We start from the raw sequence: 22,362 nt of genomic DNA, 5'->3' as shown, positions 1-22,362 counted from the left end.
CTGTGGAGAGGCGCTCCTGACTCAGTGTGCGTGTGTGTGTGTCTGCTGCAAACTTTCCTGATCTTCCGGTAGCAGAGAGTCTCTCAGTCAACACAGCAGCAGGAGGCGAGAGGAGGGAGACAGCTGACAGAGGAGCAGAGGACGAGGCGACACGTTTATTACACAGGTAAAGGAATTAGCTTGTGTTAGCAGTTAGCTCGTGTGCTACTTTTAACCTGTTTTTGTTTTTGTTGTGTTTAATGTCGCAGTGACGCGAACTGAGTAGCGGTGTGACCTCGACTTTAACAACAGGTGTGTGTGTGTGCGTGCGTGTGTTTTCTTTAATGGACTAAAGTCGTGACTTCGTTTGTTTACGCGTCAAACTTTTAACTTTAACGCAAACTGGTTTCTATAGATACGGCAAAAGTAACGTTAATTCTCCGCTGGCATCGTGACGTCAACCCAGAGCCGTGGTGTTCACAGCCAAGTTGTTTCCACGCGTTAAATGGGAGTTTCGTGTCTTTCTGTATCTGCCGACATGTTTGTGGGGATCACGTTGTTTAAACTTAAACAAACCTGTGGTTCTTAAAGTTGCATTCAAACATCAGCACTTTGCGTTGAACGTGTAAATTCTGCAATCTGAATTTCAACATTTCTATTAATCCTACAACAACTGACTCATCTCTCATTATTTGAGTTTACTACGTGGATATTCTTGTAAAGCACTTTATACCTTTGTTTGAATAGTGCTATACAATTACAGATGATGATGATTGTTATATATATTAGTGGTGGTAGTAGTAGAAGTTGTCATATTATTGACAACTTCTGGAGGATGTTTTGTTTGTTAATCAAGGAAAACATTTTATTTACATAATGTAAAGACAAACTGAGAAAAACAGTTAAAAGTGCTAATGTGAGACTTTAAATCTGAAATACACATGAAAGACTGTAAATATACATCATACCTTTACTGGTCTTTAAGTAGTGTGTATAAGTAGTAGAAGTACAGCTCCTTACGGCTTTGTACTTTCTTAAACAGACAAAACTAAAACTTGTACATTTAGCTGAGTTTGTGTTGAAAATAGGAAACTGTGCATGTGGTGCAGTTTAAAATGTGACAAAAACCTGGATTAATGCTGAGGAAATTAACCAAAATGAACCTCAAGCTCAGAGAATTAATGTCAATTACAGTTAACACAACCCGAGACAACTACCTCCACTATGTGACCTAACTTTCTCAGCTCGATGTGCTTTTAAAAAAAAAAACCATTTCCTCTTAAATGCCCATTATATGTTTTTCAGTTGAAGCTGTATCTCTTGGTCATCTTGAACAGACGCACGCTCCATTTCCTTAAAGGTTTCTTAGACAAGTAACCCAGCAGGTATTATTGAACACTTGCTGGAGTCGGTTTGCCTCAGGCATTCAAACAATGAGGAAAAGAAGGTCTCGGGGTTTTTTTGCGTGCACTTTAGAATTGCAGCTTTCCCTCTAATTAGCTTCTTCACATGCACATTTTCCCTCTGACTTAATTCTCTTTGAGGCTGTTGGAAAATAAATGGAGCATGAAGTTTCAGATGGGATAGTGACAGATGATAAGCTTAATGTCGGGCTTAAACAAATGCTTGAGCTACTGAACTCCACCCGTCTCTCTGTATCCTTAGAGGGTGGGAACCCACTTGGTGTTGTTTTTGTCCGTCCCACTCAAAACAACCTTTCACCCGGGCAGAGGCTTTCTGTGGGATTTCTTAAATCCTCTGGCAGCCTGGTTCCTTTTGAGTCATTTGTCATTTTTGGAGAACCGGGCTCGGCCCAAACTTTGTTCCATAGTTGTTATCACTGATTCCTTCCCCCTTGTGAATGGAAAACATGTTTCAATGTTCCGATTACTATGAGTGACTATTTTCTCTCTGTGTGTGTGTGTGTGTGTGTGTGTGTGTGTGTGTGTGTGTGTGTGTGTGTGTGTGTGTGTGTGTGTGTGTGTGTGTGTGTGTGTGTGTGTGTGTGTGTGTGTACAAAATTTTGAATACAAGAAGGAACCATGTTGCTCTACAGCTACATGTGCAGTGAGATTTAGATAGTCAAATGAGGCAGTGTGTTCATCGCTGGCTGCAGAGAGACCTTGCAGCTCTCTCTGCATTTTACCCCAAGTCACCGCATAGACCTTCTTCTATTTACTGCTGTTATTGTCATTATAGCATCACGTCTGACAGTTCTCAGACACACCAGTGTACACAACCGGCCATAACTGTGCGTGTCTTCCATGGAATCATAAGAAAACAGGCTCTGCAATAGTTATGTCAAGAGTGTTTCTCACCTCTGTAATCTTTTTTATGTTAACTTTCAGTTTTTAAAATACAGTTCTTTTTGGTATGAATTCCACCTTTTCTTGCAGTGACACAGTCGAGAGTATATTCCCGTCTGAGTCAACTCCTGATGTTGTGTTTGTCTCCAGGGGATCTTCTCAATGCGACCGTCAGTTAACTGGCACTGAGGGCTTGTTGTTGAAGGCACGATGCCCCAGGCTGCTAACATGATCAGCCTAGGCTTCTTGTCTGACTCCGAGCGGGAGCGGATCCTGGAGGTGCTGCAGCGGGACGAGGAGCTGAGGCAGGGAGAGGAGCAGCGTGTGAGGTGAGAAGAGAACGTTTTCCTGTTAATTGGGCTAAATTGTGTTTAACTTGCTTTACTTTTTTCAACATCAGATTTAAGGTATTGCTAGTGTCGTCGATTCAGAAAAGAAATACAAATTAATTGATCACCTGCAGGGAAATTGCTTTGTGATAGTATCTCAAAATCCAGTCAGCAAAGAGGAAGTAATTGAGTAAAAAGTTCAGACTGCTATAAAATTGTACTACTAATTATAATAAATACACAGTAAGTGGATATAAATATATGTGGAAATGCAAATGTGCCACCAGCTCCTTTGTTTTACTTGGTTGAGCTGCAGGTGGTTCAGCTCACACAGTCATAATACTCTCCACTACCCTCATATTCTTTATGAGGAATGTAGGCTGAATGGTGTTAAAGGCACCGGCACTATTTTAGTCAATGAAAATATTCATTCATAACATATCTTGTTGGCACCAGTATTTCAAACAGTAGAGCCCAAGTACAGCCCAAGACAAATTTACACTGGTGTTCACATAGTGGACAACAAATATATCTTATCTTATTATTCACATTTTTGTGTGGCAGTGCACAATATTTTGATTTAAGGCTGGACCACAATTCAGTATAATCATTTATTGCGTGGTCATCATGTTATGAAATTTATTAGTAATGTCACGCTAATACTGGCTAGTTCCTCTCTTTGACCTCAATTCTTTGTGGTGTAGATTTTACAAGAGGTTGTAAACATTTCTTTGAGGTTCTGCTTCACATGAGTACATCACATCAGCTACACATTCCACATGAAATATATGTTCTGTTGGATTCAGGTGTGGTGGTTTCTTTATTTTTATTTTCAGATTGACTAGGTTTATGCAACAGAGCCACCTGGTTACTTTGTGACAGAAGACAAAGGCATTATCATGCTGGAAGTGGCCGTTAGAAGATGGTCACAAATGGATGCACATGGCTACTCATGATGTCTGTTGACACCTGGCATTGAAATGCGTCCTGAATGTGTCCCCTGTGACCACATCCGTGCTCTGTATGCAAATACACACATACAACGTCATTTCTGTTTGTGAAACCACAGTCTGTTTTTACCCAGTCTGAGTTTACAGATGTGTCCATTGTCAATGTGTTTTGAATTGCAGGAATAAACAGGTTCCTCACAACAAAGATTAGAAATACTGTCAGATTTAAACTCCGTCTCATTGGTCAACCCCAGTGCTTGATTTAGACATATCATTCAACACCAAATCTAACATGTAACATTTCCCCCTGGTTTAAAGAGGAAGTGTACAGTGTGTTTCTGTGTCTGTTGCAAAGTTTTCTTACTCCTGTAGATGGCTGGCCAATGCTTGATTCACCTGTTGTGTGTGTGTGTGTGTATATAAAACCCCAAAACTCACTGGATGATGTCATGATTGTCACAGGAAGTTGAAGACAGAGTTGCTGGACGTGAAGAGGAAAGGGGCCAAACGTGGCAGTGGAAAATACAGTCAGCGTATTTGTGGCCGATGCCTGGAGCCTCTGAGTCGACTGACTTTTTTCTCCACTCAGTGCAAGACGTGCAATCACCATGTGTGCAGCAACTGCCGAACGGGCCTCCCCGATGGATCCTGGCTGTGCTCTGTGTGCGCCAAAGAATCGTAAGACACCATTTTCTTCATGCTGTTCCTCAGACCCTCCCCGGTTTTCTATGAGTAGATTCCTGTTTTGTTTATCTTGTGCACACACGGTTGTTGGTTTCACTGTGGTTTCCCACTATTCCAAACAAGGATGTTAATGACACCGGATTAAAAATAGTCACACAAAAAAAAGATGTAAGGAGGGAAATGTATTTGAAAATAGTAAAAGATATTGTAATCAGTAATCATCAGTATTTTATACAATATTTTAATCTGACAGTTGTTTCTATTATTTTGTCCACCATGATTATACCAATGAGAAAAGGCTAAATGACAGGAATGCCTCTTTGTATAATGCAATGAGATGAATGGAGAAATTAAAATATTTGGCAGCCGTTAACAATCCAACATTTATCTGTAACTGTATCAACATGACTAATGTTAATAACAGTAATGTTCAGCATTTTGGAACATACTGATGAGCTCACAGTGTGTTGGGTAAACATTAACTACAGTGGCATTCAGTTGTTTGAATGAATGTTAATCCAGTTCACTTTAAACTTTTAAAATGTGTTTGTTTCTGCCAGGGATCTGAAGAAAAGGACGGGTGACTGGTTTTACGATCAGAGGGTCAACCGGTTCTCCGAAGCGCCAGGACACAACCTAGTGAGGGTCTCGCTCAAAAAGAAATCCCCATGTGAGTACAGGAAGAGGAAGTGGGTATCACCGTCCAACTAGGAATGTAAACAGCTCTCAGCCGAGCCCACAGTCACAGAAATCTTTAGTTCAACAGTGGAAGGAGAGAGATGTTGAAAAATGCATTAACATGAGAGCATTTTGTTTGACGGGTATGTGTGTGTGGTTTTTTTGTTCTGTGTTAAAGTGAAGAAGCGTGAGACGACCGGAGAACAGCTGTTGAGAAATACAGAAATAAACCCAGATCCTCCCTTTCCCGTGCCTCTGCCCAGGCAGAAGAATCAAACGGACAACAAAGGGTTTGTCCTCGTTCTTTAGTTTTATCAGTATTCAAAAATGTTAACATATTTCTGAAACACTGATTAAGGACGTCTCCGCATTTTGTCAAATTTTCTCTGTCAGACATTCAAGCAAGAATTCAGTTGCTTCGAAGGAATCATTTGAATCCAAGGAGGACGTCGGGTCAAAGTTGACATGCAGTGATACAGAGTCTGCAGAAAATGCCAGTTTAAGCAGCAATAAAACTGAGACTGAGTCCGGCCGTATGACCCCTGAGCAGCCACGGTAAACTAATCTACAGTTATTCTGAAATGTACAAACACTGCTACCCAACTTCAAACAACATTTGAGGTGAAGATAATGCAGAGATTAGCCTTCCTCCCCCACGGCTGGTCTCAGTCCGGCCTGCTCAAGTGTACGACTTGAAATCTTTAGTCTTTAATATTCTGATAATTTTAAATACGGTAAAGTTGATAAATACAAATTACATTGTAACTTGTTGTATAATGCTTTAAATTATCAGATGATTTGCGGAGTAATGACAATACTTTTTTACACATTATTAATATTGGCTTGGAATTCTAAACCTCATAGTTTCCATTAAAAGGTGTTATAAAAATGTAGAATCTTTTATTGAAGCTGCAATAAAAACAAACAAGTAATTTATTTAAAATGATGTCCTGTGTCTGACTTGAAAAATAATGATATTAACAAGCATAATTATTAAAATAGACTCCACATATGATTTAAAGATATGCTGCGATTTCCAAATGCCATTTTGATTATAATGTGGATGAGGGGTAGACATCTACGCTGTATTTGTAAAGTTAAAAGCTGCCTGTTTTAACTGTATTTGATTTAATTGTATGTTGTCAACAAGGAAAGGGAAGGAGTCGCTCCAGTCCAGTCCAACAGGCTCCACTGTTTCCAGTCTGACCATCCCAGTCAAAACATGTGTCGTCACCGTCGACACCAACACAGAAGCAAACGCTGTGAGATGCTTTTAAATTAACGTGGTCTCAAATTATTATATATCTTTCTTCTCTTCTGACTATGTCTCCCTTTTTCTGTCCCCACAGGCTCCAGAAGTAAAACCCGTCAGTCCGAGCTCGGAGTTGGACGTTGACAGACTTTTCAAGAAGAGCCTCAAACGAGCCCCAAAGCCTCCTGGTTAGTATCTTTATCTCACCATGTGCAGTGCAGTTGATTTTATTCCTGAGTCAAAGGACAAACAATGTCTCTATACATGTGTTTGATTCACTGTTTTTACGTTTAGAGTCCGTGTCGACACTCGACCTACGCGACGGACTCAAGGCACCTGACGCCTCGATGGGCAACCGGAGTCGTTCTGTACCAGGCTTAGACGTTAAGGTGAGTTGTTTACTGAAGGAATATCTAGATTTTGATATTCTTATGCACTGCTTTTATATTTTATATTAAAAGTTAATGTCTGGCATTTAGTTAAACATTGGCCTCTGTCATTCTTTCTGTTGTGAGAGCACCAGTATAAAAAAAAAAAAACTCAGTGTAGGGACACAAAACTGATCCTTGCGTATTTTACATTTTCAACCTGTCCGACACTACAACTTGTAAAGTATATTTGTGTTCAGATATTTGCATGATTGTAATATTTGTTCTGGCAGTTAACTGCTGTGTAGTTAAGAGTTTAAGAGACAATACAAAACTAGTGTGATATGAGGATTCTTATGTATGAGGAAGTGCATTGTTACTGTTAGACTGACTGAATGGGTGCGTGTGAGCATTCTTATCAGTACAATGTGGGTAAATTAATGTATGTGTTTTTAACGACTTGCATACTTTATTGTATGTCTTTAATTTATATTTAATATTTCAATTGTTTCATGTAATGGACTCTGGAAGGAAAGACCAACACAGTTAAAAGTGAGCAAAACAAACAAACTACAGAAAGATTCTTATTAAAACATTTTGTGGCCACATTTATTTGTGGTCCACTGAGGTTAAGTATTTCTTACGTTGATTTGTTGAAAATCACTGGATGAGGGGAGAAACTCTCAAACTTGGCCTTTACAGTTGATGTTTCATATATCTCAACAATTTCCAACTATTTCAAGGCTCCCACATGTCCATGAAAACAGTTGACCAAATTTCCATTCATGATAAACTAATAGAAAATAGGACAAAAAGTAAAATATCCTGGAAAATGTTTGTTTTTTTAAATTATTTTCACAACTTAAGTTGCTCAAATATGTGAGTGACCGTTCAAATATTAGTCACTGTAGCTGGTTTTTATTTGTTTTAAAGATCAATGATTCTTTCTCCCCAACTTGTGGTGAGCGGTTGTATGAGCTTCATTGTGTGGTTTAGTTCCAGTATCTCCCAGCAGGTGCTGAAGACTCCACTTACTATTACTAGTTAAGTGGGATAAACAGATGAGGCTCAGTGGAAGTTAATCATCCAAAAATACTCAACTGTAACTTTGGATCTCACATTGACCTTTTCAAATTTCATTTTAAATTTGTCAGTAGATGATATGTATTTTGAGTTATTGGTGTTCAGGTGGCATTGGATTGTATAATGCATAAGATGTACATTTTATTTACATAACACTTCCCAGGCATAGAGTACTAGGGGTTTAAAAAAAACAAAATATTGTATAAAGGACTAAAACAAAGAATAAAAACAACAGTAAGAGGAGACTGTTGTAAAAGTCATGACATTAAAACATCTGAAGGTTATGCCCATACAACAGTTGCCCTCTTATGACAGGATTGAGTGACTGAATGTCCTGTTGACAGTGTTAGAATGTAAGAGATGAGTTCATAGATAGTTTGTAGCCAAACAAAGTAATTACATCAATCACAGAAAGGAAAATATGAATGTATGACGTCATCATCACCTGGAAAATGTTCTTCTCCAAATCCTGTATTTGACTCAGTTATAATGTTGTCAGTGATGCTGCTTCGGTGGCCTTAGTAAAACAATTGGTGGTAAATTACCAGATACATTTCTGGTAATCCATTGTCTTAGATGTTGCTGTTATATTTTTACAAATAACGTGAATCTCGGGTAAAACTAATCCCACTGTGTGTGTCTGATTTTAAATGTCTGTTATCTCACCACAGGAAGATGAAGATGAAGAGGAAGATGAAGATATTGACAGCCTGGTTAGCTTTCACAAAAGGTCAATGGCATCCAGCTCCTCCAGCCTGCACAGCTCAAAGGTGAAGTATTGACGTTTCTCACAGCTCACGTTTACTCAACTGGAGGCTCTTTGAGGAAAATCTCTTTCAGAACAAAACTGATGTTGGATCATCTGAACGAGCATCTACAGCCTCAGGAAACCTCCAGCAAATTAGAAAGTGTGAAATCGCTGTGTACAGTCCACCAACATGTCTCCATAGTAACTAAAGCTGTTACTACAGGATGACTCTCCTGCTGTCACTCTGGATTAAGATATTGACCGAAACCTTCTCTTTGTTTGTCCCTGACTCACTTTCTACACCCTCCAGTATGTCTTATGTTACATATCATTTATTTGTTTTATGTGTTATTTCTAGTTTATTCTATTTGTTCTGCAGCATTAAGCCTTTAGAGCACGTCTGTCCAATTCTAATCTAAGTGTCAATATTTGGTGCTAATGAAACAGGAATTGTTGATGATTATTCAGGTGTGTGTGTGTGTGTGTGTGTTTCCGCAGAGCGCAATGGGCAGCATGATGAGTATTTACAGTGAAGCAGGAGACTTTGACAGCGTGGAGGTGAGCGGGAACATCGTCTTCTCTATGAGCTACGACGAAGACAGCCAGAGCCTCCAGGTCTTCATCAAGGAGTGCCACGGGCTGGCTTACGCCGATGCCACACGGCAGCTTTCAAACCCGTAACTATTAAACTTATTGACTTAGCGTGGCTGTTGTGTGAATCTCCACTTGGCAGAACACGTCGTCTGGAAGCACAGTTTGCTCAAGACTTCAAACTTTGCAGCGGCTGTTGCCGAACCGTGGCTCTGAGAGACATTTTTCCACTGAACACACACCCCTCAGTGATGTTAACATAGCTTTGATCTGGGTGGATAAGAGGTTGCCGTGTTTACAAAGTCGCGATAATCACATCCCAGATGTGATTTACTGCGAGATTTCAAAGGAAATTGAATGTCAACAAATATCTTTTCACAGCATTCAATCAGGAAATTTCAGCAAAACACTGACGTGGTGCTGAGGAGAAAAACGGGTTGACCGACTTGTTATTTTTGTCTTTCAGTTATGTCAAGTGTTATCTGCTCCCCGACAAATCTCGCCAGAGCAAAAGGAAGACCACCATCAAGAGAAACACCATCGACCCCGTCTATAAAGAAACACTTAAGGTGGTGGTTTATATCTGACTCCTCTCAGCTGCTGACCTTATCCTGTTTACTCAATGACACTCCCTGATTAGTGACCTTGCGCCGTGCCTGCTGCAAACAATGACCACACCTACAGAGCCCTTACGTTTGATATTGACGTTGCAGATTAGAATACCTGTTGTCAAATATTGATTTTTGTCTTGGCCTCTAATGTAGAGTCAGCTTGAATCAAGGGGCAAAGAAAAGTGCTGGAAAGAAAATTAGCTGGAGGAATCTATTTGTAATTTTGTAATTTTTAACTTAGATTCTTCAGGAGACTTTAACTACAACCTCCAATAAACTCTGAATTAATTTTCTGCGTTAATCAATGTTACATGATTTATTTAAAACTCCCTCAGCACCAGAGCATTATATTATAAACAGTGAGACTTCTCCATCACTGTATCATCTCTGAATCATCCACTCTTCTCCTCCTCCTCCTCCTCCTCCTCCTCCTCCTCCAGTACTCCATCAACCGCTCTCAGCTGTTCACCCGCTCCATGCTAATATCAGTGTGGCATCACGGTCGCCTCAGCCGCAACGCCTTCCTGGGAGAAGTGGAGATCCCTCTGGACTCCAGAGACCTCGACTCCCCGGACGAGGACAATGTGGCTCTGATGTCAAAGGTAGAACAGAACTTGTGTTTCTGTCTCATACTATGTGTAAAAGGTCCAGTGGAGGGGCCCCAGTGTGTTTACACTGCAAAATGCATTGTGTGTATCTATGTGGTCCAACTTACTTGCTGAATTCATTTTTGCCCCCACTATGATGTTGGGGGATTTAGTAATCAGATCCGTCTCTCATCAATTAGTGTCCAGAGCAGAACTCACCAGAAGCAGAAGATCCTTTGTAATTTTTTCATTAAACCATTTTGTTTATCAAGTAGTTAAAACAGTTTTTATTTTATTTTGGCAGCTGTTTAAAAAAGGACATAAAAATACGTGGGTTATGTTTAAGGTCACTAGAAAGTGGGTTTCCATTATATATTTTCATGTGATGTATATAGAAATAAATTGCCTTGTTCACGAATCTTAGTAAATATGGTTGTTCAGTATTTATCATTATGGTGAATGGAATTTTTTCCCACCCTGCATTAGCCTCAGCCGACCAGTATTATTGTTAGTCAGGTTTTAGTGCTGATACCTGTTTGTTAGGAAAGATAACATGTTTACTGTGTTGTTGTGTGAGATCCTTCCGTGTCCTAATTCTCATGTACTTGTATCAAACAGGCAGCCTCCACTGCACAGACTTCAGCTTTTGCTCAGTATAAAGGAGAGTTGGTCATCTCCTTGAAGTACGTCACATCTAAAAAGCCAGCGACTGAGAAAACCAAAGGTAAAAGTCCGATAAGAAAACTGCATTTAGTTCTGACTGTCTCATACGCTTAGCCTCAAATTCATCAGAGTGTCTTCTCTTCTTCAGTCAAGAAAAGAGAATCGGCGACTGAACACAGGGGAGAACTGCACATCTTAATTAAAGAGGCAAATAATTTGATGGCAATGCAACCAGGAGGGACATCAGATAGCTTTGTGAAGGGGTTAGTGATCATCTGTCAACTCTCACAACCCACTCACGTGTTTTCATTAGAGCGTTTTACCTTTATAAACCCACTCTGTGTTTGTGGTTCTGCAGATACTTGTTCCCAACGAAAGGGAAGAGCACAAAGAGGAAGACTCCAGTCGTAAAGAAGAACCTGGACCCCCACTACGACCACACGTTCGTGTACAAGGACCTGGCTCTGGAGCAGCTGAGGGAGATGTGTCTGGAGCTGACTGTGTGGGACAAGGAGGCCATGCTGACCAATGAATTCCTAGGAGGGGTCCGCCTCAGCTCGGTAAAAGGTAGGAAACTGAAAGAATCCAATAAATCCAGATATTTCATATGTTGCATGAAAGACAGTTTCTTTAAAATTCTCAGATATTCCTCCGTTTGTAGTTTCTGTGTGTGTTTCTTAGACTGTTCAGTGAGATCTTGTTGACCTAGTGCTCTGGCAGATTAACTGTATCGTATTTATATTGTAAACACAATAATACAGCTTTTGTCCATATAAATATTGAAACTGTTTTTTCTTGCTGCTCACGCTGGCTTTGAGAAGATCCTCCTCTAAAGCAATTTGAGTGTCGTGTGATGGGGACAGAATTTCTCCTCCTTTCATTAAACAGTTATTCAGAACTGTATTTAAATCTGATGATGTTGTTTAAGCAGTTTTACTTAAATCTAGGAAGTGCACATATTCCAGGGTTGCAGCCGTTTTAGTTGAAAACTCCCACAAAAACAGTGAAACACAAAAAGGGGGATTTTGGAGGAACTTTGGAAGAAATACTAGGGGGTGGGGGGGGGACTTGGGAATATATGTCTGCACAAAACAAAGACTGGATTTTTCTTTTAGCTTTTGTCTCGAAGAACTATGTTCGTGTTTTGGAACCAGTGAGGGAACGACTCTTTAACTTTGTTCAGCCTCTAACCCCCATGACACATTAACAGTGGAATGAAGGTTGAAAAAAAAGTCTCCATGAAAAGAGAAAGTAACACTTTCTTTTCTACTTTTATTAGTTTTATTGCCTAAGCTTAAATTGCCTTTACGAGAAGGACATGCTTAATTTTGTTTTACTGCCGAAGCCCCTCCCCAGTGTGACAATTAAGAGCGTTAAAGGAGTTTGGCATCGTTATTAATAACGGCTAACTCTGCACTAATGCTGCACTTATCGTCACCCCTGCAGGCACTGTTAAAATAAGCAAGGAGGAAGTGGAAATGGACTCGGTCGGCGAGGAGGTCAGTATGTGGGAGAAGATGATGCAGTACCCCGACTCGTGGGCAGAGGGAACTCTTCCACTGCGATCCACTATGCGGAAGGAGGAGGGCAAATGAGGACGGCAGCGCAGCCCTGGACCTTCAGGGAAAAGAGACTGAGAAGAGGAGAAGCTGTGACCTCTGAGACGAAAGTGAGATTAATGAGGAATGTGGATTTGTTTTATTTCATCAGACTCATCAGTTTACTGGCCTCCTGAACAACAGACATCTGTTCACACCCCCTCACACACATGCTGCAGACTGGTGTTACTGCTGGAAATGGGCCAAAGCATACAACACTATGTCTTTAATCCAAGAGCATTGACACAGTCATTTTATGTTTTTTTTTTAATTCAGGCTTCATACATTAAAATTATGCACAGCACTTAGCACAGAAACAGGGTCACAAATGTGTTTCTTTATAGTTGTATACAGAATTTGTGTTGTTGCATTCTACAAATTGTGCTTAGTTTAATCTACAACATTTTATTTTGCACAAATATTATCACATAAAATTATATTTATATAAAACGAATAAAGTCTAACTTGAAATTGTTACATTTGTTTTTTATCTCAATTATATATGTTTACCTCAAAGTTGCCTTAAATATTCTGTCCCCCAAGAGAAACCCAGGACATGGTTGATTATCTCAGCTCTGCATTTCACCTCAATACCTGCTGGATGTTCCTGAGTCTTCTGTCGCAGTGGTTATCATTTATGTGTTAAAGTTCTAGTTAAATATTAGTTTAAATGTTTTCTGTATCAGTGGTGGCCTCCATGCCTTCAGCTGATGACTTGATATAGAGAAAACAGTGCTATCTCTTCAGTGTTGTATAACGATCACATGTAAACAGGAGGAACGGCCTTCTCGTCCTGTTTTCCCCTTCTTCATGTTCCGCTGGATCTGGCTTCTGGGTGTTTGTCCTTCCTCATGTTGTTATAGTTCTACTGATGAGTTTATCGCTGTGGCAACCGGAGGGTCTGATTGAGTTAATCGCAGAAGTCTCTGTGGAGCTCGAGCCTCTCTCGCTCCTCCTCGTCCAGCAGGAAGCCGTCGATGTAGGAGAACAGCTCGTCCGACGCCATCGGGGTGATGAAGCGCTCTCGGTCCAGCCCGAGCTTGTCAAGCAGCACCATGCTGAAGTAGGACCTGGAGATTCTGAATACTTGTCTGCAGAGAAATGATGCAGCTATTAAAGGGACAGTCCACCGTCTCATACTGTGATGTTAAAGTGGTTATAGGTAATAATAAGTAATTGTACCGTGGGTTTTATTTTGACAACAAGGCCCAAAAATGTCCTTGTTATCTCATATCTACTTCTTCTTCTACATTTCTCAGAGTGCTTAGCACTATACTGAAAGAATGTGCCTGGTGTGCAGCTCTCACTCAGCTGTGGGGTTTGTGTGTCAGTGCAGAGACTGAAGGAAGAAACTCTGGGAGAGATTTTCCAGAGTCTGGAAAAAGTGAGCAGTGCCCCTTACTCAAATTTCACAGTTGGTGGAAAGAAGCTGTATCTTTGCCTCTTGTTAAATGGATCAGTGCCGACACGGTTTTGTCTCCTGTCTGGTGCAGAATGGATTTTAAAAGCCCCTGATTCTCATAGGAACTGAATCCAGATGTCTGCTGTTGATGTTGTTGTGTCGGTTCTGTCAAAATCCCATTACTGCGACCCTGGATTGACTGTGCTACTAACACTGTTAATCTTTCCAGGGGAGTTTTTCCTTTTAACATCAAACTAACAAAGACTCCCTTTATGTTAGGAGGCTCCTGACATTTTAATAGAGCAGTGGTTCTCAAGCTGAGGGGTGGGGCCCCTGGGGGGCTGACTGCCACTGCAGAGAGTGGGGGGGAAATATGACTCATGTGGGGAAATAAACCAAGAAGAGTTTACTAAAAACTCTTTATTATCAGTTGCTTCCTCATCATTATTAATGATTGATAAAGATTGTGGGAGGGAGGGGTTGAACTTGAACTCTGCCAGAAACTGAGTTAAATGTTATACTAAACTGACATTTTCCCCCAGAATGTACCATAAACCTCCTGAATAACTAAGTGGTGAAGTATCTGACCATTACCTCAATCCCTCGATGACTTCAGAGCCAAGCAGACTTTCTTTAATTCGACCCGTCTCTCGAGGCGGGGAGCCCAGGAGCTCGATCACGGTCACCTGTCGCAGGTCTAATCCACAGTCTGATTTCTGGTGGAAAACAGAGAAAACCGATTTTTTTAGTTTCTTGATGTTTGTTAAACTTTCTCAGAAACTCAGTATTGTGTGGAGATGAATGTTAAGTCAACAACAGGTTCCCTCACTTGAATCATGATGTTCTGCAGTTTGTAGTCGGAGTCAGAGATGTTGGGCGCAGACAGGATCAGCAGCCTCCTCTTCTCGTAGAACTGATCCAGGAGAGCTGAAGTTGTTTTTACATCGGATTTAATCTCCATCGCTACGAACACACAATGAAATCCTGCATTTAAACCTTATATACACCATGAATACTGTTGTGTATCGTATATGTCAGTGATAGAAAGTACATGCACTTCAAGTACAACTTTAAGGTTTTATACTTCTACTCAACAACGATTTATAGGGAAATATTGAACTTTTTACACCACTACATTTGTTTCACGGCTAAATACTATTAATACTTTAAAGTACATTTTCAAATGCAGTACCGTTGATTGTAGTGGTGTATTGTATTTTCACATTGCTGCACTAATACTTTTCCTGAAGTAAAGGACCTGAGTGCTTCTTCCACCACTAGTACACGCAGTATTTGCTGTTGTACACACCAACACACTCGGCTGCATTTCTGTCCCAGTTGCGGCTGAACTTGCAGACGCGACTCGACACCCCCCTCAGCTCATACCCTCCATCGCAGTGGTATTCACATGTTGCACCGTAGTTATTCCCGTCAGAGGAACAGGTGAGGTAGCCATGCAGGGGCGCAGGTAGTGCTGGACATCGTCTCACTGTGAGGAGAACATCATGGTAACAAAACAAACATCCAACTGACATCCTGCAAGTTATAAAGCTGCCTCCAGTTAATCTGTTGGGTTTAAACTCATTCAAATAACATTTTATGGGTATGGCACCATATCACAGCATTCATTATCTCAAAGCACTTAGTATTTTTCCATGAACTGCTTTATGAATATCAAGGTTCGTGATCTCACCCTCAACTCTGACAAAGAACTTGCAGGCGGCTCTGTTCCTGGCTTGATCGAACACTTTGTAGCGGATAACATTTACTCCTTCTTTAAAGTCAGAGCCCGACAGCTGGTCCACTAATATTACCCTGCAGAGACACAAGTGAAGACCAAAAGGTTAAACTCCATTTAAACAAGAGACAGAGGTAAAGGAACTTAGTGACATACTCAAGTGATTTATCAGCGGTATCTTTGGCAGTGGGGGGGTCCCAGGTGACCCTGGCAGTGAGTTTCCCCGGATCAGCGACCTTGAGTCTGGACAGAGGACACCTGATCTTTGGGGGATCGGTATCTGAAAGGAACAGTTTGAAAGGTAAGAATAACACTGGAGATATTAGAGGAAGGAAATTGGTTTGAACGGGAACACATGGAAGCCCAGAGCAGCCTGTGAAGAGACATCAGAGCACAGAGAACAGTTTGAATTCAGTCCAGAGAACAGAGGAGCAGGAAATATGCTTGTTATTATGAGAGTGGACACTGGGACGTGCAGCTTGTGAAAGAATGATGGGAAACTGCACAGCAACGCAGATGGACTCAATTCAGGTCCATGTTATGACGGCGAGTTTGAACATGTGGTTCGTTTTACGTGCACAGTAGCGGTGTGTACCTAAACAGTCCGGTTGCCCTCCGCTCCACGACCCCCCGTGCTGACAGGTGCGTGAGTGCTCCCCCTGGATGCTATAGCCGGGGTCGCAGGTGAATTCACACCTGGAGTCCACCACAAAGCCCTGAGTGCAGGAGTATCTGCCTTGTGGGATGAGTGGCAGCACGTGGCAACGCCTTTCTGAAGAAGAGCAGAAGAGAAAACGGTCAGAGAATCAGGGAGAATCTTTAAGAGTGAGGCTGCGTCAACAAATCCCATAAAAGACCAAAATCAACAATGAGTGGGTCCAACTCAATACTTCCAACTTCCCCTGTCTCAACCCCACACACTAAGAAATTGTCATTTTTTTAACTGCAATATTATGGGAAAGTAATGAAAGAACTGTAATGACATTGACAGAAATGAACTAATACTAAAGTATTAAGGTTTTCTTTCTGCGTTTAACTGTAAAATTAGTGTATTTAAATGCGCCAAAAATACCATTATTTTCCAGATATTTTGTTTATAATTAACATTACAAGCTGTTATTTAATGGTGGTTTCTACATGATATCTAAGCTTTAATGTTTTTTTACATTTATTTTGTATTAAATGACAATAATTTCCTTGATAGAGAAATCCTTTAACTATAAAATAACAGCCATATAATTTATTTGTGGTACGTGCTTAATCTGTAATTTTACGTTTTTTAAATGTTACAGTATTCTGTTTTTTGCCGGTTAAAATCTGGCCACAAGGGTGCCAGATTTTTTGACCGGATTTGTTTTTACAGTGCAGGCCAAGTCATTCCTACTGAGGATGTAAATTTTTCTGAACTATCCAGAATTTAATATAAAAATGTTCAAAAAGGTGAAATATTTCCTAATTTCCTGGACACTAGGTTTGACCAGATGTTACGTAACACGTGATGCAGTTGTGGGGGACTTTTTTCAATTATTAGACATTTTGAATCTGCAGGATTCTGTATGAGGAATCACTCAAAATATGTCTTTTCTTATGGCAATGATGGTAGATGCAGTGAAACAATGTGGCTCACAGATGCCTTTATAAAAGAGTTTTATCATTAATGGAGTTCCATGGTGCAGAGTAATAAACTTTAATAGGCTTTGAAACCACAGACAGTTCTTCAGCAGCATCACTTCACTGTTGCTTTTGGTCTTTACGTTTGTCGATAATAACAAAACACAAAACATCCCATAATGTGTCCCCATGTGTGATGGTGAGGTCTCCACATACTGCGGCAGTAGGCAGTCCCCGACCAGCGGCGGCTGGCGAGGCACTGGAGGGAGCTCCTCCCCACCAGCCTGTATCCCCGGTCACAGCTCATCTCACAGCGGGTGCCCAGCGTGCTCTTGTAGGCGGGGCCCCGAGGAGAGTAGCAGGTCACCTCCCCATTGGTCAGACCCGGAGAATGGCACCAGTAAGGTTCTGATAATTTAGCAAATGAAATGTCAGATTTTATCACAATGACCCCAAACGTTAAATAAAAATAAACCCCTGTCAAGATTACACAGAAACCGACACAACATATTTCCATTTCCCAGAAAACAATTCATGGATCTTGATGAAAAACATCAGGCACATTTAGGGGACTGATATCTTCGGGTGTGTGAAGTTTGATTGAACTGGAAGGGGCAGTTGGGCCTTGGCGGAGGTCAAACTTGGTTAAATTCTATAAAAGCATAACACAACATGATGAAATTGCAAAAATTGTTTCCAAATTGAGGTCACATATGTGCAAATTCAAGCTAGAGGGGTAAAGATAATACCAGGATTGTGCTGTTATATATTATTATTCTGATCAATGACCTGTATCCAAGAGCTATCACACATATCACTTTTTACATCTGCATGAATACCAATAGATTTATGTTTTTAAAAAATCATACGGATTCATAAACACATTAAAAAACAGTATTATCTTGTATCTATCTTGTTTAGCTTAAAAACTCAGACTTATAGTCTATATTAATGTATGTCCTAATATAAATAACTGTATTTATAGCAATTTTTTTAGTCTTAATAGTAATAATAATAATAGTAACAGTACAGTTTTGCCATTTGTTGATTCACACACATTCATACAGTGCATCTATCTGCAGCACTTTTCTCTAACACACTTCAGTCACACACCAGTGAAACGGCCATCAGTGATATCTTGGACACTTCCGCATGCAGAATGGGGGTGGGGGGTTAAATACGCACCTTTGTAGTCTAGTTGCGGAGCATTGTCGTCCTCTGTAAAGTCATTGTAGCCGTCATCCACTGTTGTACCGGAGCCAGCTGAAACAGAACAAAGAACACATGTCAGACATGTTGGAAGTGGAAGCTTCTGTACCCAGAGTGTTGTGTGATTCTCCCCCTGCAGCACAATCTCATTTCCATAACTTCCCTCTCAGGTTTCCTCTCACACACGCTCAGTAACATTCCAGTGCACACACACCTGGATTTGCAATCTGGGACTCTGAGGGGAAGCTCCTGCAAGTTTACAACCTGAGAGGTAGACTGAGAAAACATGTCAATCTCGCAAATGGTGGAAAGATTTTTGTTGTTTTTTTGAAGGGAACAGAAAAAAATGTGGATGTGAGTCAAGAAAGTGTGCAAGACGACTATTGTAGTGGTTTTCTGGCCCTCGCTTTATTGTGAAATGTTTAGCTGGACACAGTCTTCACCACAAATTAGGACAAACTGCTTGTTTTGATTACTCTGTTGGCGACGCTCCCGCTCACTCATCTCTTTCCATGTAAAAAAAGGAGCGTGGCTCGTGTGCTGAGTTTTGTCTGAATCATTCTTTCAGCACAATAAACCCTTGTCTCTGCCATCCTCCGCCCTCAGCTGCTGTGGTTCAGCCACTCTATTTTTTGTGATATCCTGAAAATGACTCTGTGTTTAGAGCCAAGAGCCAAATTTTCCAGTGTGTCGACCTCCGCCCTCGTCTCAAGTCAGTTCCTGTGCTGCTTCCTTTGCTTCGGCTCCGATTTTTTGCATGTTTTTTGGCCCAATTGCCCTCAAACAAATCAAGTCCTCACAGGTTAACACTGTGTTTTATTAATAATGATGCTTCATTTGACTTTCCTGCTCTGGAGGCTGCCCTGGGTTGTTCCAGTGACGTGTGGGTTAAAACTTCCATCAGCGTTTTTCTCATAATGAGCCCAGTGTTCCACTCAGAAAGCTCGTACATAGAATTATTCACAGAGGAAATAAACAGACGCAGCCCATCACCGGGATGGTCTGCACTGCTGGGCCGAAGCAGAGACGCTGATTGACCTGCACCAGCATGCATACAAATATTCAAATGCAGGTAAAACTACTGCAGAGGTGAAGATAAATACTTGTACTTTACTAGACCTTTTCATTCAACATCATATTTCTACTCCACATTGCAGAGGAGAATATTGTTCTATATAAAATACTATATTTAATTTGCAGCTTGCTAGCTACTTGTGTCTTTTCAGATTAAGATTCCACCTGAAATATGATAAAACCAATGCACAGTTAAAGATTAAGCCAGTTGTCCTATAGGGTCATTGAACAGGCCCACCAGATATATAAATATATATGTCCAAGATACAAGAGCCTATGTACGAAGTGAACATTAATATTTCTTGTTTGACAATAGTAGAACTCATAAAGGATGCACAAAGACACTCAAAATGACACAAGACAACATGTCTCTGTTGGTCTTTTACCTGTGTGCCCAGGGTGTTGCTGCCCTGAAGTGCAAATCACAACAAAAAATAGGAAAACACAACAGCAAATAAAAAAAACAACAACAAAACCCAAAACACAGAGCAGCAAATAAGAAAACACATTGGCTAATTACATCCTAAAAAAGGTTGTTTTTCTTATTTGTTATGTTTTGTGATTTGCTTTTGGTGTTTTTCTGTTTGTTGTGATGTGTCATTCTTTCAATGGCTCCCACTATGATTTGGCTTGTAGGGCTTCAACTAGCAACTATTTCCATTAGTATTTTGATTAATCTGCGCATTATTTATCAGTTTATCTTCATATCTGTGTCAGACAAAGCTCACATCTTCTTCAGATGTCTCGTTTCGTCCGAACAACAGCTCAACCCCCAAAGATCTAAAGCGTCCCCAAAGCAACAAATCCAAATATGTAAAAACAAAATGGTGCAGAATTCCACAACACTGACACACACACTGTGCATCAGACACCACTCAGAGAAGTGACTCTACCTCAGACACATGACTCACCCACTCACACCGGAGGAAGGTGTGGAGTGGGTTTCATCTGTCTGTGATGACAGAGCAGAGATAATAACCTGCATCTTTTCTCCTCCACTCATCATCTGAAGCTTGTGGGCGGATCTCAGGTCCCGTCGTTGTCTTGCAGGACTAAATGGAGGCTGGAGCGCGCTCGGCCCAGAGGGGGGGGCTCCTCGGTAATTAGCTGCCACTGATTGGAGCCGAGCTGTAATTAAGCTGCCTGGTCAACACAGCAGAGGGAAGCGTCTGAAAAAGTGGCTCAGCTGCAGCTACGGCTTAGTTCAGATTCTTCATAACTGGAGTGTGGCCAGTTGCATGTTGGGAGGTGTTGTGAACGAGCTGCATCCCAGCTCCTCATTCCTGAAGGGAGGAGTGGGTCCGTCTGCTTTCACCCAGTCACCTCAAACATTCTGCACATCTGCATCTCATACAGTTGTTATTACAGCGGGGATGAAAGCAGGCCCCCAGATGCAGGGATGTCACATGACTTTCAACTGTCTCCAGTGAAATATTATATAATAGAGAAATGTACAGTATCAAAGTACATTGAATACTGAACTTGAGTATTTATATGTCATGCTAATTTGCACTTTTATTTGAGTATACTTTGTCATTTTCTATCTGTTTATTTATGTTTTTTAATGAGTGTTGTTGTTTAACTAGTTACTTTATAAACTCAGATTTTTACATTTGAAGAGTTTATAGACTATGATTTATCCAGATTAACTTTAGGCCTATATCAAATTAAAACTAATAGGTGGCCCAAAGGAAATGTAATTAGATTGTATTAAGATTTAATGAGTTCACCTTTTGAATTGTGATAATTTTCTACTTTAGTCATTTTAAATGACAGTAAAATTAGTAATTTGTGGGTTTCCCTTCACAAATCAGGAAATTGATCGATAACAATGAACTAAATAATAATAATCAATTGCAGCCTGACATGAAAAACTGTAGTTTAAACCTCAACCAACACAGTGATGCCATTACTTCATCAAAATAACAAACCAATCATAGGATACTGTAAAGTCCAAGTAGCCTATTACATCCACAGTATATTTACTTTTACTAAATACTACATATACTAACATACTGTAACTTAAATAACATTTTTAACATTTTGTACTTTTACTTAAGTTAAGTATCTGAGTACTTTTTCCACCATGTTACACATATACACTATAATACAAACATATTATTGAAGAACTTGATGACTTGACTAAAGGGGTTTTCCTTGGACTCACCTGTGAAGAATAAACTGGACACAGCAACAAAGCAGCTGAGGATCATGTCAGAAACACAAAGATGAAACTTCTCCTGCTGAACCGAAGTTTCCCTGAGGTCTGAGCTTCAGGTTCCAAAGTCCCGCAGATAATAAAAGGACCAAGAACAAAGATACGATCCACAGAAAGTTCTCAACTGAAACCAGACGCGTCTTTTTCTACAAACTTCACTTCATCGCTGAAGACAATGAGCGTCTCGTCACTGCAGAGTCTCCGCAGCTTTTAAAGAAATGATCCTTCTAGGCCACGATGACAGAGAACCACCGCTGGGTGGCGCTACCGGACTTCTCATGTGTGTGTTTTCGCCTGACGTCCGAGAGAAGGACTGAAGTGACGACAGAGCCATTTCATCAAAGAAAATAAGAAACAAAGGGGAAAAGAAAGATCAACAAAAAACTTAAAACAACTTCTAGAAAGTGAAAATAGACAACAAATTTAAGATCAAATAAAAGTTGTGAGTCATCCAGGAGAGGTTTTCTCTGATGTTTATTTTTATTTTATAAAAGTCAAAGTCAACAATATTGTCTATTCTGCCACATGTACATGACACAGACAGGATTCAAATGACGTTTCTCTCTGATGCCCGGTGTAAACATAAAGGGAGACAGAACTAAATTACACAATGATATTACGATGAATTGACTTTAAAAAGTTAAATTTGTCTGTTAAAATAAAGTGTTTTTAGTTCATGTTTT

At 40.5% G+C, this 22,362-nt stretch overlaps 2 protein-coding genes across 3 annotated transcripts; one reads left to right on the top strand and one right to left on the bottom strand.

Moving 5' to 3' along the window:
* Nucleotides 1-17: 17 nt before the first annotated feature.
* Nucleotides 18-12,904, top strand: sytl4 (synaptotagmin-like 4). Of its 2 annotated transcripts, XM_035160835.2 has the most exons (18): nucleotides 39-166; nucleotides 249-291; nucleotides 2,436-2,614; nucleotides 4,027-4,242; nucleotides 4,809-4,918; nucleotides 5,105-5,216; nucleotides 5,320-5,481; nucleotides 6,077-6,188; nucleotides 6,276-6,366; nucleotides 6,473-6,567; nucleotides 8,301-8,399; nucleotides 8,876-9,054; nucleotides 9,435-9,537; nucleotides 10,020-10,181; nucleotides 10,785-10,890; nucleotides 10,978-11,092; nucleotides 11,188-11,396; nucleotides 12,276-12,904. In XM_035160835.2, exons 3-18 carry the CDS (start codon nucleotides 2,496-2,498, stop codon nucleotides 12,422-12,424), a joined length of 2,139 nt encoding a protein of 712 aa, XP_035016726.2. In that variant the 5' UTR covers nucleotides 39-166; nucleotides 249-291; nucleotides 2,436-2,495; the 3' UTR covers nucleotides 12,425-12,904. The 2 variants fall into 2 exon arrangements, with proteins under 2 accessions (XP_035016725.2, XP_035016726.2); XM_035160834.2 differs by lacking the exon at nucleotides 249-291 and having other exon boundaries at nucleotides 18-166.
* srpx2 (sushi-repeat containing protein X-linked 2) lies at nucleotides 12,680-21,912 on the bottom strand. The gene is made up of 10 exons (XM_035160836.2): nucleotides 21,629-21,912; nucleotides 18,364-18,441; nucleotides 17,395-17,586; nucleotides 16,163-16,339; nucleotides 15,724-15,847; nucleotides 15,523-15,644; nucleotides 15,139-15,318; nucleotides 14,659-14,792; nucleotides 14,424-14,545; nucleotides 12,680-13,518 (listed from the first exon to the last, which is right to left on the bottom strand). Exons 1-10 carry the CDS (start codon nucleotides 21,672-21,674, stop codon nucleotides 13,338-13,340), a joined length of 1,356 nt encoding a protein of 451 aa, XP_035016727.1. The 5' UTR covers nucleotides 21,675-21,912; the 3' UTR covers nucleotides 12,680-13,337.
* Nucleotides 21,913-22,362: the final 450 nt, after the last annotated feature.

Source organism: Hippoglossus stenolepis, chromosome 7 (genome assembly GCF_022539355.2).
Source record: "Hippoglossus stenolepis isolate QCI-W04-F060 chromosome 7, HSTE1.2, whole genome shotgun sequence".
Classification (NCBI taxonomy): Eukaryota; Metazoa; Chordata; class Actinopteri; order Pleuronectiformes; family Pleuronectidae; genus Hippoglossus; species Hippoglossus stenolepis.
Note: the sequence above shows the minus strand (reverse complement) of the source record. Positions and strands in the feature narration are given on the sequence as shown.

Bases quoted from the DNA above. Each gene is read 5' to 3' on its own strand.
- sytl4 (XM_035160834.2), top strand. From the start codon at position 2,496: ATGCCCCAGGCTGCTAACATGATCAGCCTAGGCTTCTTGTCTGACTCC. The intron at 4,919-5,104 runs GTGAGTACAGGA...TCTGTGTTAAAG, and splicing joins GCTCAAAAAGAAATCCCCAT to TGAAGAAGCGTGAGACGACC. The intron at 10,182-10,784 runs GTAGAACAGAAC...TGTATCAAACAG, and splicing joins ATGTGGCTCTGATGTCAAAG to GCAGCCTCCACTGCACAGAC.
- srpx2 (XM_035160836.2), bottom strand. From the start codon at position 21,674: ATGATCCTCAGCTGCTTTGTTGCTGTGTCCAGTTTATTCTTCACAG. The intron at 14,793-15,138 runs GTGTGTACAACA...GTGTGTTCGTAG, and splicing joins AAATGCAGCCGAGTGTGTTG to CGATGGAGATTAAATCCGAT. The intron at 14,546-14,658 runs GTGAGGGAACCT...GTTTTCCACCAG, and splicing joins TGCAGAACATCATGATTCAA to AAATCAGACTGTGGATTAGA.